The sequence below is a fragment of the Populus euphratica genome, unplaced genomic scaffold, assembly GCF_000495115.2.
Source record: "Populus euphratica unplaced genomic scaffold, PopEup_1.0 scaffold85.1, whole genome shotgun sequence".
NCBI classification, from domain to species: domain Eukaryota; kingdom Viridiplantae; phylum Streptophyta; class Magnoliopsida; order Malpighiales; family Salicaceae; genus Populus; species Populus euphratica.
The window spans coordinates 832,483-845,881 of NW_011499898.1; the positions used below are offsets into that span (position 1 = coordinate 832,483).

At 34.1% G+C, this 13,399-nt stretch overlaps 2 protein-coding genes and 1 pseudogene across 2 annotated transcripts; 1 reads left to right on the top strand and 2 right to left on the bottom strand.

Annotated features, from left to right (window-relative positions):
- The first annotated feature begins 4,940 nt into the window (after nucleotides 1-4,940).
- Nucleotides 4,941-8,425, top strand: LOC105132381 (serine/threonine-protein phosphatase PP2A-2 catalytic subunit-like). Its single transcript, XM_011035850.1, has 6 exons — nucleotides 4,941-5,270; nucleotides 5,770-5,884; nucleotides 6,905-7,013; nucleotides 7,099-7,176; nucleotides 7,616-7,807; nucleotides 7,899-8,425. The coding sequence occupies exons 1-6, from the start codon at nucleotides 5,015-5,017 to the stop codon at nucleotides 8,070-8,072; spliced, it is 924 nt and encodes a 307-aa protein (XP_011034152.1). The 5' UTR covers nucleotides 4,941-5,014; the 3' UTR covers nucleotides 8,073-8,425.
- Nucleotides 8,426-8,645: 220 nt separating this feature from the next.
- Nucleotides 8,646-11,904, bottom strand: LOC105132382 (uncharacterized). Its single transcript, XM_011035851.1, has 4 exons — nucleotides 11,682-11,904; nucleotides 11,491-11,611; nucleotides 10,967-11,260; nucleotides 8,646-9,006 (listed from the first exon to the last, which is right to left on the bottom strand). Exons 1-4 carry the CDS (start codon nucleotides 11,759-11,761, stop codon nucleotides 8,887-8,889), a joined length of 615 nt encoding a protein of 204 aa, XP_011034153.1. The 5' UTR covers nucleotides 11,762-11,904; the 3' UTR covers nucleotides 8,646-8,886.
- Nucleotides 11,905-12,295: 391 nt separating this feature from the next.
- The window catches only part of LOC105132383 (transcription factor MYB1R1-like), a 1,938-nt pseudogene continuing 834 nt past the window's right edge, over nucleotides 12,296-13,399 (bottom strand).

The following is a 13,399-nucleotide window of genomic DNA, read 5'->3' on the forward strand; positions in this document are numbered from 1 at the left end:
TTCATGTATTTAAATAATTCTCTTAATGTAACCTAAATTAATTTTTAAAATTAATTAAAATTTTAATTGGTCCCGTGTTTAAAACATTTCTCAGCCTAGTCTAGCAAGCTATCGGTTTTTTTCATTTTCAATTTTAAAATTTTTTTGTTGCTTTTCATTTCTTGATTTTTTAGTTTTTAAAAGAAAAGGACAATTAATTCTGGGGTAAACCCAAAATTGCGTTGTGATAATATCTGTATTAAAATATTCAAGTTTATCCGGTGGCCTCACCAGCAAATTCGATACTTTTCGGGCTCCAGGGCAATCGCGTAGGACATGCATCTCATTCTCTACAGTATTTGAGAAAAGTAGAAAATGAGATTGGTTTGTCAAGTGTCTAGCTGCTCTGTTATCATTGGTCAATAATTTATTATGTGCCTCGAGCCATAGGAAACTTTTGATCCTCTCAGGACCCTGCCATTTCCATATAAGTTCCCAAATAGAATCCTTACCCCCTGCTGAACTGATAGCTGTTCTTGTGCCTCATAAGCAGACTTCACCGTGAATTGACCACTCTGAGATCGAATCCAGAAAATTGCATCTGTTACCATATCTTTACCTGGCGGATCGATGGTGACCTGCTAAAGTCATCACCACATGCACAGGAAGCTTGTGAGCAAAAACTTTCTATTTCCGCTGCTATTCGAATCCACCATGTCTGCTACAGTCACGTTACTTTCCTCTTCTGCTGTAAGTTCTTGTTGAGTTTGTTCAATAAAAACCCCGAAGTTATCCAACCATTTGTACTTCCAAAACCTCACATTCTGGCCATTTCCAATTGACCAAGTCGTTCCTGCAACGACCTGTGGCCATACTTTGCAAATAGCTTTCCACAGTGGGGAATCTGTTGCCTTGGCCTGCTGCACCTGTAGGCAAGGGCGGAGGGTGTGCAAGGCTGAGGTGGGCTGTAGCCCAGGAAAAAAAAAATCCTAACCTTCAATATACAAAACTCTAATTCACACACAAATGCATATAAATGCAGCAATTAATAGTTTGAATAAGTTCCGGAAAAAAAATTTAGTGCTCTAGTGAATCTAAATTAATTTTTTTCAAATGTATTCTTATTAAAAAAACCCGTATTAGTATTCTCATCTAATATTATTTAAAAATATAAAATGATTTTTAACAAACAACCAAAATATATAATTCAGTAAAATTGAAATATTGAATTTTTTTATTAAGTTTTTATATAAATAATCTATTTTTTATCTAACAAATTGATAAAAATATTTTCATGCAAAAACAATTAAATTACATTCTTTTCTTTATCTTTAATATTTTAAAAAATATAAATTCATTTTGAATTTCACATATATATAGACTAAAATATTTTAGTCAATAGATATTATTATATTAAAAAAAAAGATGTTATTAAATACATTAATTTTGGTTCAGTTAAAATTTAAAAAAACTAATAAGTTTCCTCATAACATCCATTAACTAAATCTTGTTAATATATTTATTAAAATTTAATTATTTTATATGGTAATTTATGAGTTTTTACAATAAATTTTCTTACAAAATAGAAAAGATAAATATTAATTTAAATGATACAATTATTATTAGCAAATAACCTAAATAAGATACTAGTGAAATCCTAATTAAAAAAATAAAAATTAAAAATTTTTCATTAAGTTTAGATATGAATAGTCTATCTTTTATTAGATAAAAAGAAAATATTGTTTTTTTTTAAAAAATAAAGAACTCTTACTTGTGAATTTGAAAATTGATTTAATTATATCTTATTTTTTACCGACTAATAAACATTGCTTTGAATTTGAAAGATGCTAAATTTAATTTTCTCTTTACATATGTGCAATATATTTGTATACAATATGTGATTGATATATCAGATATGAATGTTTTGTATCAAAAGATTACAGGTGATTTATGTCAATAACAAAAATTTATGACAGTTTACCAATAATATTATTATGATATATTTAACTTAATAATAGATTTTTAGTTGGAATAATTAAGTTCTAGATTTAATGATGAAACATTGAAACTCTTTGTATTTAGCTCTGCTTTAAAACCTAAAAACAACTTTAAATTATTTAAAGTTGATGCTATTTACAAGCTTATTAGGAAATTTTATTATGAAAATTACAATGAATAGAGAAAATTTTATTATGAAAATTACAATGAATAGTAGATATATTATTCGAGATTTCAGATAGAGCATTATTAGATTGGTGTGATTTATTATAAAAACTTTTAAAATATATCTATTATTTCTGAATTATATCAAGGATTAATTAAAATAAATAATTCATAACACTATCATTTAATTGATAAATTAATTTATTTTATTTTGACTTTGTTTATTTTCATTGTCATCACAAAGCGAGTATTTTCAGCAATAAAACATGTTAAAATTGTGTTTTATAATAAAATAAAAGATGAGTTTTTAACATATTTTATGATAATTTATATTGAATAAGAGCTTGCTGAAAATATTAATTTGGATTCGATCATATATGAATTTTATTCCATAAAATATGGAAGAGTGCAACATTGATAGTGTAATTTATTTTTATTTTTATTTTTTAATTTTATATACTTTAAATTCAAATTAAAAATTTATTATTAACTTGATAAATTTATATATAAGTTAATAATTGATGTTGAAAAATAACTTATGTATATCTACTTAATAGTCCAAAACAAAAAAAATTTCTGGCTCTGCCCTCTTTTCTTTAGGGTTATATCCTGCGACTTTACAGTACACTTGCTTCTCAAAAAACTAGCCCACTTCTATTTTCATGGATGATGCCCCACCCAAGTTTCATTACAAAGGCCTTAATCATTTGCTGCATGTTTCTCACACCCAATCCTCCATGAGACTTCGGTTGGCACAAAGTGTTCCATTTAACCCAATGTGTAGTCTTCTTATCATCCACATTGTCTGCCCATCTAAATCTTCTGCAGATTTTCTCCATCTCATTGCAAATGGACTTCGGGGGTAAAACTGACTGCATCGGATACAAAGGAACTGCTTCGCGCAAGTATAGGTTTACACATTGCAATCCTTCCTGCAAGAGATAAAATTTTCTGCCTTCCGTGTAGCGAACTTTTGCTGCAAACTTTCGATGATGTTCCTGTACGTCTGTTTCGTTATTCTCTGATGCAGCGCAAGTATAGGTAAAGTCGTGTGTTTCGTTATTCCTGCAAGAGATAAAACTTTCGATTGAGCTAGGCCTAGAGACACACTCTTAGAAACAAGATCTATGTTTTATTTGCGCTGACTTTGTGGCTCGAGGCTAGCTGCACTGAATGAATCCAAGCAATTATTGTTCAGTTGTGACTCGCTTATGCAAATAACATCAGGGTGCTTGGGAGTGTGTTGTCATTGATCTAAGTCAACTTTAATCGCCATTAATCCTTTCCTTCCCTTTCTCTGACTCATAGAACGAACCACCTGCTGATAAACTATGATATTATCGACAATATGTCTTCCGGGCACAAACTGCTTTGATTATTGCTAATCAGAGACGATATCGAGGCTTAATTAGACGGTTCACAAGAACCTTAGAGAGAATTTTGAAGCTAACATTACATAAACTGGTGCAAGAACTCGGGTTTAGGCGGCAACTTTGGTATTAAGACCAGAAAGGAATGATTTATTGCAGTAATGTCTTTTTTATTTGCTGCTACATCTTTAATAAACTAGCATTCGTAACTGCATTCAAAGGCTGGTGTCCATCAGCTCATGAACTTTGTTTGAGATTATAATTATGAGTATTTTTAAAATAATTTTTTGTACTGAAATATATATATATATATATATATAAATGATTTTTTTTATTTTTTAAAAATTATTTTTATATTAAAAACATGTTAACTTGTAGTAAGTAAACAAATAAAAAAATTTATTTATTTTTTTAAATATTTTTTTAAAACACATAAACAACCAGGTTGTTTTTTGAGGTTTGACAGTAATACAGTTAAAAATTATTTTTGAAAAATTTTAAAATATTTATTTAAAATTAATATATTTTTTATGTATATTAAAAATAATTTAAAAAATAAAAAATAATTATTTTAATATATTTTAAAATAAAAAATAATTTTAAAAAACAATTACGGTTATATTATCAAATCTTCTTTTCACTTATAATTTTTTTTAAATAAAATAAATATTAAAAAAGTTGTTGTGTCCACTGTTTTAAAACTCACCCATGTTATCTTACCTAATATATTAATTTATTGATATAATAATTTAGAGCTTGGATTATATTGATAAAAATAAAAATAAAAATATTAATTTAATATAAGGTACTCAAAATTTAAATTTATCTATAATTTGGCAAGAAAAAACCTAAATAAAATCTAAATTGATATGTATCCTACCAAAAAAAATATAGTAAAAAACTAACCAATTGATTTTTATTTTTTCTCAGAATAATATATTTTAATCATTTATAAAATAATCTGAGACAATGTACCTGATTCGTAGCTAGGACTCCTCCAAACCACTACTGGTCTTCCAGAAATTCAAAAAAGAGGAGCTTTACCGACACGTGTCTTCCCTTATGATTTGACGCGGCGGAGCCGCCGGAGAAAACAAATTTCTCATTGCTTACAATATAATTTGCGGCGTTGTCGACAACCTTTAAAAAAATGCAGGAAAAAAGAAATAAAATAAAATTCTTCCATTTCATTTGCATTTGAGTTTCATTTCAGATCTCCCTGTTTTTCTTTCTTTCTTATAATATCCCGATAATAATAATAATTGTTAGTACAAAACGACACATAAATTTTTATTTCTTAACAAAATTAAGTTCATACCTCACGGCTCACAGAGGAGAAATCGCAAGGCAGGAAGAGAGGGGAATGGTAGATAGGTAGATCAGAAAAACGAAATGTTTAGGTTCTTTGTAATTTCGAAACCCTAAAAAATCTGAATTTTAAAAGAAATTATTGTTTTTAAAATAAAATAATTGAGATTGAGATTGAGACAAAGAGAGAGAGGATGCCGTCGTCGCACGGAGATCTGGACCGTCAGATCGAGCAGCTGATGGAGTGCAAGCCTTTGGCGGAGGGGGAGGTGAAGACGTTGTGCGATCAGGCGAGGGCGATTCTGGTGGAGGAGTGGAACGTGCAGCCTGTGAAATGTCCGGTCACCGTCTGTGGCGATATTCATGGCCAGTTCTACGATCTCATCGAACTCTTTAGGATAGGAGGGAATGCACCTGATACTAATTATCTCTTCATGGGAGATTACGTAGGTCAGTTTTTCTTCTCTTTTTATGTGATTAAAAATGATTAAGGGCTATTTTTATATTTTTTTATTGTTTCCCCTCTCCTTTTGAAGGAGAAAGAATGATCTGTTGATAGTTTTCTAACTTTATAAAATCGTGTTGGAAATTCGTAAAACTGCTGAGAATGTGGGGCTTTAGGTGCTGGCTGCGTTTCTAATTGGGCGGCAGACTTTGACTGTTAGGAGTTGAATTTCATTTGCATATGGGTTAACTAAGATGTATGCTTGGTCGAAATGCGAGCGCCCCTGAATTTCCATCGATGGAGCTTGGGATATATGCTTAGTTATGATAGAAATACTGATGATCTTTACGTTTGTTGTTAGGTTATGGATTTTTTCTTTTAATTACTTCCGTTTTGTTAACATTGTTTTTAAATGTTGAATGGGGATGGTTTAGAACATTCTTTGAATTTTTTACATATACTAAACTCTAGCTTTTTCTAATATTACCGATAACATCAATGCAGATCGTGGGTACTATTCAGTGGAGACGGTCACGCTCTTAGTGGCCTTGAAAGTTCGTTATAGAGATAGAATTACAATTCTTAGAGGAAACCATGAGAGCAGGCAGATTACTCAAGTGTAAGATTCTGTTTTTCTTTCTCAATGGAAGCTTTACTTGTGATTGAATAATATGAATTTTGATACTGCTCAGTGAACACAACAACCCATGTTTGCATGTTTCTGCAGGAAGAGCAGGTTTTTTTAGTCATCTGTCTTTCATTGTTAGATTTCTTGTTTGTCTTCAAGTTTCTGTCATGATGGCACTGTAAACATCAAATATTTGCACAGAATTTATGATATTTGGCTGCTCAGACCTAAGCTGTAATACTCTTATATGGAGACCACTTCATTTTCTGTCCATTCATTTTTCCCAAATAAGTGGCTGTAAAATATGTCGTATCCGGGTCTCAAATTTCATATTATCTGGTCTTGTGAGTTAACTCAAGTACAAGCTGCATCTCATCAGTGGAGTTTGTGGGTTCCATTCTGGTGAGTTCTTTGACAGGAGCATGGTGATGTTTACCCATACAGTTATATGTTGGCTTCATTTGAAACCTTTGTCTGTAAAGGAGAGGATTCTTGTTCCTTGACTTGAAAGGAAACACTGTGAAGCCACATATAATTGGAAGCTTTAATCAAAGCAATTTTCTCTTCTCAAGTTGAAAGGGAGACGAGATGGATCTAGGATGATAACCAATTTGTTTTCCGGAGATGAATTGTTGTTGCAACAGTATATTGTGTCATTCGATGTTATTGTGGGACTTGCTACTCGAAAATCAACTAATTAATATCAGGCCTTGGCATTTGACTCTGCTCTACCACACTCACCTAACTTTAAGTTCACCTGTACACCCTTCCAAAAGTATGTGCTGTTAATGTTTCCAATAATCTTAGACCAATTATTTGCACCAAAGACGTCACTTGTTTTGTCTCTTCCAAAAGAACATCCTCAGCTTGTTTGTAGCCTAAAGGCTAAACATTGTTCTAAGAATGTTCTGTTACCTTGAGCTTCCCCCCTCTCACATGCATATGCAAACACATGTGAGCGATCATGTTCTCACTTTGATTACTAAATGATTCATTTCAATTCATTTTCAGGTATGGTTTTTATGATGAGTGCTTGAGAAAATATGGAAATGCTAATGTCTGGAAGTATTTCACTGACCTTTTTGATTATCTACCCCTTACAGCCCTCATTGAAAGTCAGGTTTGTCACAAGTGCTGTAGGATTTTTGCTTGATGCAAACGATTATCAGCTGCTCACTGCTTCATTTATTTATTTTTTATTGCAGATCTTCTGTTTGCATGGAGGGCTTTCACCATCTCTTGATACGCTAGATAACATCCGAGATTTAGACCGTCTACAAGAGGTATGAGTAACTGCTTCTCATATTTCAGATTCTCAATAAAATTGAAGTATATAATGGTTATGGTGTGCTAATCAGTTATAATTGAAGGTGGTTTGCAAGCTAGCATGATGTCCTCTTCCTGTCATGTGAACTTCCATGCAAGCTTTTTTTCAGATGAATGGAATTTAACTATCATAGAAGCACTGCATCTCAAACTTGGTTATATCAGTGATGCGTGCTATTTTTTAGCATTTTCTTTTCTGGTCAAGGATTGAAAGTAGGATACCTGACATTCCCTTCTGCCCAATTGCACTGCTACACTATCATGTCATCCATCTCTTCATGCAATACACTTCTATTCAGTGCATTGCCAGCAGCGGCTTTTTTATTTTGCTAGCTTCTAGTTTTCTGCGGTTGATTTTGGTTAAGCAATCACATCTGTCATTCTCTGCACAAGTAGGTTCCACATGAAGGTCCAATGTGCGATCTCTTGTGGTCTGATCCAGATGATCGTTGTGGGTGGGGAATATCTCCTCGTGGTGCTGGATATACATTTGGACAGGATATAGCTGGTCATTTCAATCATACCAATGGACTCACTTTAATTTCACGGGCTCACCAGCTTGTCATGGAAGGGTACAATTGGTGTCAGGTGCTGAATCTGGACAAGACACGTCTTCTTTCCATGTTTTTTGTTTTTTAAATGAAACTTCTTGGTTATAAATCTCTCATTTTTATTTCAGGAAAAGAATGTGGTCACTGTATTTAGTGCTCCGAACTATTGCTACCGTTGTGGGAACATGGCAGCAATTCTAGAGATCGGAGAGAATATGGACCAGAATTTCCTTCAATTTGACCCAGCACCCCGGCAAATTGAGCCTGACACCACGCGAAAAACCCCGGATTATTTTTTGTAATTTCCATATTCCCGCCAGCTGTTTGTAATCTTTGTTTGCTGCTGCATCACTGTAGATCTGTCTTAAAAAGAGGAGCTTTCGTTGTTTAAGGCGAGGTTGATCGATGACATCATTCTTTATTTGGAGTAGTCTGCTGTTGCTGGTGCTTCGTTGATATGCTCGAGTCATAAAAAAACTAACAGAAGGCACCAATGGCCATGTTTCTTGTATATTCACAGGAGACGGAAGCAGCAATTACGTGGTATATCCTGTGCTGTAATTTGACAAATTGGAGTTGGAGAATAGGTGTTGTTTTGTGAGCAAATGCACGCTGCTTACCCTACTCTGATTTATAAACAGAACCACAGCCAAAAGTGTTGCATCCATGCAGAAAATGCTGCGCAACTTTAGTTCCAAAAAGAAAAGGTTAATGCTGCATAACCCGTAACAATGCTCGACATGATCCTTGTATACTTTCATCAGTGGGCGTGTGCTTTCCCTGTCCATGGTGGAAGATTTTCGGCCCTCTCGATCAGTATGAGATTCAGCAGGCATGTTAATGCTGTCGTCGTATAGAAGGAACCGCTGCCATTCTTACCATCTAAAGAGCATCTATAGCTCTCTCTCGATTGTTCCACGGGTTTTGTGCATCAGGAAAATATCACGTAATGAATACATTTCGGAGCAAAAACGAAGAATTCAAAGAAAAGATAGTATGAACTGCAAATTATAAAACACTTCTACACACAAACCAAAAGCTTCGAACCCTCGGAAATCATTAGAATTGGCTGGCTTCATGAGGGGGAGAAAACCTCGGTTGAAGAAAATTTCAGAGTTAAAATCTGTAGTTCATCTGGATACTCCCTGATCCAGCTCCAGACGCCCTGGTAAAGGTCTGCTTTCTTCGGAAGTACACAACTGAACCACTTGCGAGTAACAAACACAAAATTATCCCCTGTTGAAAGCGATTCAGACCATGAGAGTGAAGGCTAGCATTAAGAGACCCAACTACAGTAACAGAGTGCTTGCAATTCTACTTGCCAATCTCACACCTCATTAAATACAAGGAAGAAAACTATGCAAGGAAACTGCTGCTCATAACATTCCATTCAAACATTGACCTTCTTGAATCTTAAGTTGATTATCGCACATGCTTTGTACTTTTCATTCACTGCTAGTCTCGAGATAAAAAGACATGGTATACCATGCAATATAGAGCAGAAATCTATATTTTCTTTCTAAATTGTCTTCTTTAAAAAATCACGAAACTTGTTGACACATATAAATCAGAAGACATTTCTATCTTCAGAGATTTTCTTTGAAAGTAGGAATTGGAGTCCTGTGCTATAACTCCATGCTCGTGATCTCAATGAGAAGCATTGCTCATACAGTATGATGCAGGAAGAATAGGCAAAAGGTAGCAAACACAGTATGATGCAGGAAGAATAGGCAAAAGATAGCAAACACAGGCCAGGCAAAAAAAAGAAAAAAACGTTTTTATAAAATTCTCAAAACATCAATAACCTCTGTTATTACTACAGTAACAACCCTCAAATAGACAACAAAACATTTTAAAAAAAAATTCCTATCCCTTAAAAATATTTAAATCCTAGCTGTTCAAACTACTATTAATAACTAATACACAAGTAAAATCCTTATTATACGACAACTGCTACTATTAGGATTTGCTCCTGCATCACAGAACCTCACTAACCAAAACCTCAAGGCTCCCATTTTGAGGCTCAACATTCACCAGACAAAACTCTGAGATTGAAATACTTGTGAACATGCACCACTGTACTAAAGGAAAAATATTAAGGGTTAATGATACTTTCTCAAATTAATTCTCACTCAGCCAGGAATCACCTTGAGATAGTGAATGGTCAAAAATTTCTGATCTAAATATATATCGACAAGCATAACAAGTCAAACCAATTACATATAGATTTGACATTTAATCACTCTTGTTCTTACTAGTCCTTAAGTTCATGACAGTGACGCTCTACTCTTATGATAAACATAAAAATTATGAAAACTAAGATGGCAGAAATTTAGCAACTGAGTAGCACATCTCTTGGATTTTCAATTTACAGCATTCTTGAATTAGAGGATTGAGACTAAACAGCAAACAATCGAAGGACCACAGTGATGTAGCCAAGGGAAAAGAGATATATAAATTATCTCATTTGATTTTCATTTGTAATGTTCTAGTTTTCCTTGTAAAATCTAGTCTACTTAGGAAATTTATGAACCTTAACATTGTTAGGCAATATAGTTTATTTGACAACTATAATATTAATTAGGAGAATTCTATTATTTATTTGTTGGTGTTCACCGCTGCTGGTACCTTGGTTGAGTGGTGGAAAATATAAAACCAAGCCACCAGGGCTAGGAGCTTTTCTTATTTGAATTCCAGTTTCCTGTTAAGTTCTAAACTAGCAATGCTTTTGGTGCCTATAACAGTAGCTCCTACATTATGTAATCAAAGAACTTTGATAATGGAATTACAAGTATTTTGGTCTGGTCTCAGACCTGCAGCATTGAGTGTTCTTTGTCTTTTCTTTTCTCCAAACGATATTTTCTTCTTCTTCCTTTTCTTTCATTACATCCTTGCTAGGATAACATTGGATTGCTCTTGACAGCAATATTAATTTCCTAGATTTGTACACATCAAACCACCACTGACCACAAATCCTATGGGACACAAATCTAAAGTATTCCGACATGAATTCAATATCAAAGCTGAAGTGATCCTTCTCTTCCATCACTCATTTAGATTTCTTACCTACCACCACTTAAAATGCTACACAATGATAACAAACAATGATTCAATTCTAACAAGCCAAAACAGAATCCAACCCCCACAAGTCACATAAACAACAAAGAGAATTATATTTGGAAAGACACCGGAATACCTCAAAACCAAGTACTGACAACTCCTCTGCGTTAGCTGATATACAGCTTCTGTAAGTAATATAAGTCTGAACTCCATCCTTAGCTGAAGATGAACCATCCAGTAAGATTCTACCCTCGTTAGAGGCAGCATCTTGGGACGAGACATGAGGATTTACATTGTCGGAGATTTCGACAGCAGATCGACCATCTTGAGAATGCTGCTTCCCATTTTCTTTCTCTGTACCATGTTTAATCTCAATACATCTAAAAGGGATACGATAGCCAGTCTCGCTGCATCGATAGTTTTCATCACTCTACCAAAAAACACACAGAATACCGCCAAAATTAAGCACATATAAATAACAATATCTCCTCAAATCTTAACAAAATTATCATCATCATCATTTTGCATTCTTTACAAACAAATCCAAGGAATAATTGAGACTAAATTACACAATTATTATACCAAAAAACGTCGGAAAAATCAAGAAATTATTATTATTACTATTACTATTAAAAAGAAGAGAGAGAGAGAGCTTGAAACCTTCTCAGAGTAGGAGCAGGGAACACAGGGACCAGAAGGAGAGCAATCGAAAGTGAAGTTGCTGCCGTGAGGTGTTTCTTTGAAACTAAGCAATGTTCTACGCCCTACGCCTCCTCCATTTCTGCTCCAATTCAATTTTAATTAATTTCATCAAGCACATAAACGTGTTAAAAAGAAAGATTTATACTCACTCTGTGGCGTGAATTGAAGAGAGCAGCGCGAATATTACTGCTGCTACTACAAGGATCCATACTGATTTCCAGCAAGCCATAGTTCTTTCCTTTCTACTCACGATTCATTCCTCTTTATGTCCTCCAGCTAGCGACCTGATCATGGAATAATCCTGACGTTTTCTTAGATGTTGGGCCTTTGGCCCATAGACAATATTTTTTTTCTTTTTTCTTTTGTAAATGAGAATGACTACAAGTAAAGAAAACACTTTATGAGTCAGAGCGGGCGAAGGACCGTGAAAAATCCCTACGGCTCTTAAGTGTTGGGCCCTTGGCCCATGGACAATATTTTTTTCCGTAGAATTATTAATTCGGCTTGAATAATCATCAACTTGTTATTTTAGGTCCACGTTTTTTAAAAAAATTATTTTTTTATTTTAAATTAATATTTTTTTAGTATTTTTAAATTATTTTAATATATTAAAATTAAAAAAATAAAAATATATTATTGAATCGCATTGTCCAAATGGACACAAAACAGTTTGCCTTTTTTTTTTTTTTCCTGCGAGGCAATGGCGTAATACCTGCAACCCTTCTCCCCCACTATGAAAAAACATGGAATTTCTTCCTGGTTCTAGTTGTAAGAGATTCTGATACATATATGGTAGCTGACAAAGAGTACTGGGTGCCCTATCATTTCACCACAAAAGGAAGCATACAAAGTAAACAAGAATCCATAAATCTCCCCCACAATGGAAAAAGACATCCAATCTTTTTCTTCAAATCTCTCTCTCTAACGTGTATGAGCAAGAATCACCTAATAGTAGTCTAATATTAGCCCTAGTTCTTCTAATTAATCCACTATTTAACAACCTCTACAAGTACGTGCCCCGCCCATTAATATAATATCACATATTTATATATATAAGGCAATTGTATATACATATTCTTCAAGCAACACTAATGATGCTATCACTACTCGAAATGGCCTGAAATGTTGATGAATGTGTCGATGCTGGTGGTGGCTGTTGCTGCTCCTCGGAGGATGGAGTAGAGAGCTTGAGTGATAGAGCTGGGAATTGGTCTTCGGGGCTTTTCTGATTCAAGTTAAGATCAGCCATTTTTGAAGATGGAGGGATTGGAACAATTGGTACTGGACGAACAAGCTTGGGTGATTTTTTACTCACGTTTGTCTGTCCTGATGTGAGCTTCTCCAGTGGGTTGTCACCACTGACCGGTGAGGTTACAGGACTAATTACAGTTACAGGAAAAGTTGACATAGGAAACCCTCCAGGCCTATTGTTGTTCAAACATGGCCGTGGCTGTGGCTGTAGCTGTAGCTGTGGCAATGCTGGAGTTGCAGTTTCTTGGTGTACTTGATCTTCTTCCATTGATGAACCCATGAACTGTAAATGATTTATCAGCAGCTAGAATAAAATCAAAGTCTTTTTGTTCTTTACCTTTTAAATTGATGGAGAGAAGAATCGTTAAAAAAAAAAAAACCAAATTAATAAATTAAGTTTTTGAACAAAATTTTTCTTGGTACAAAGAACCAGCTCTAATTGGAGTTGAGATTATAGCTTACTGTATCAGTGGTAATATCAAAGAGACTAGATCTTCGTCGTCGGCGATTCTGGTTATTTCTGCGGAGGAAGTACTTTTGAGCATGACTGGCCACCTGCGTAGGGGTTCGTGTCTTGACAAAGTTTCTTGAAATCCCTCTCCAATCTCCTTTCCCT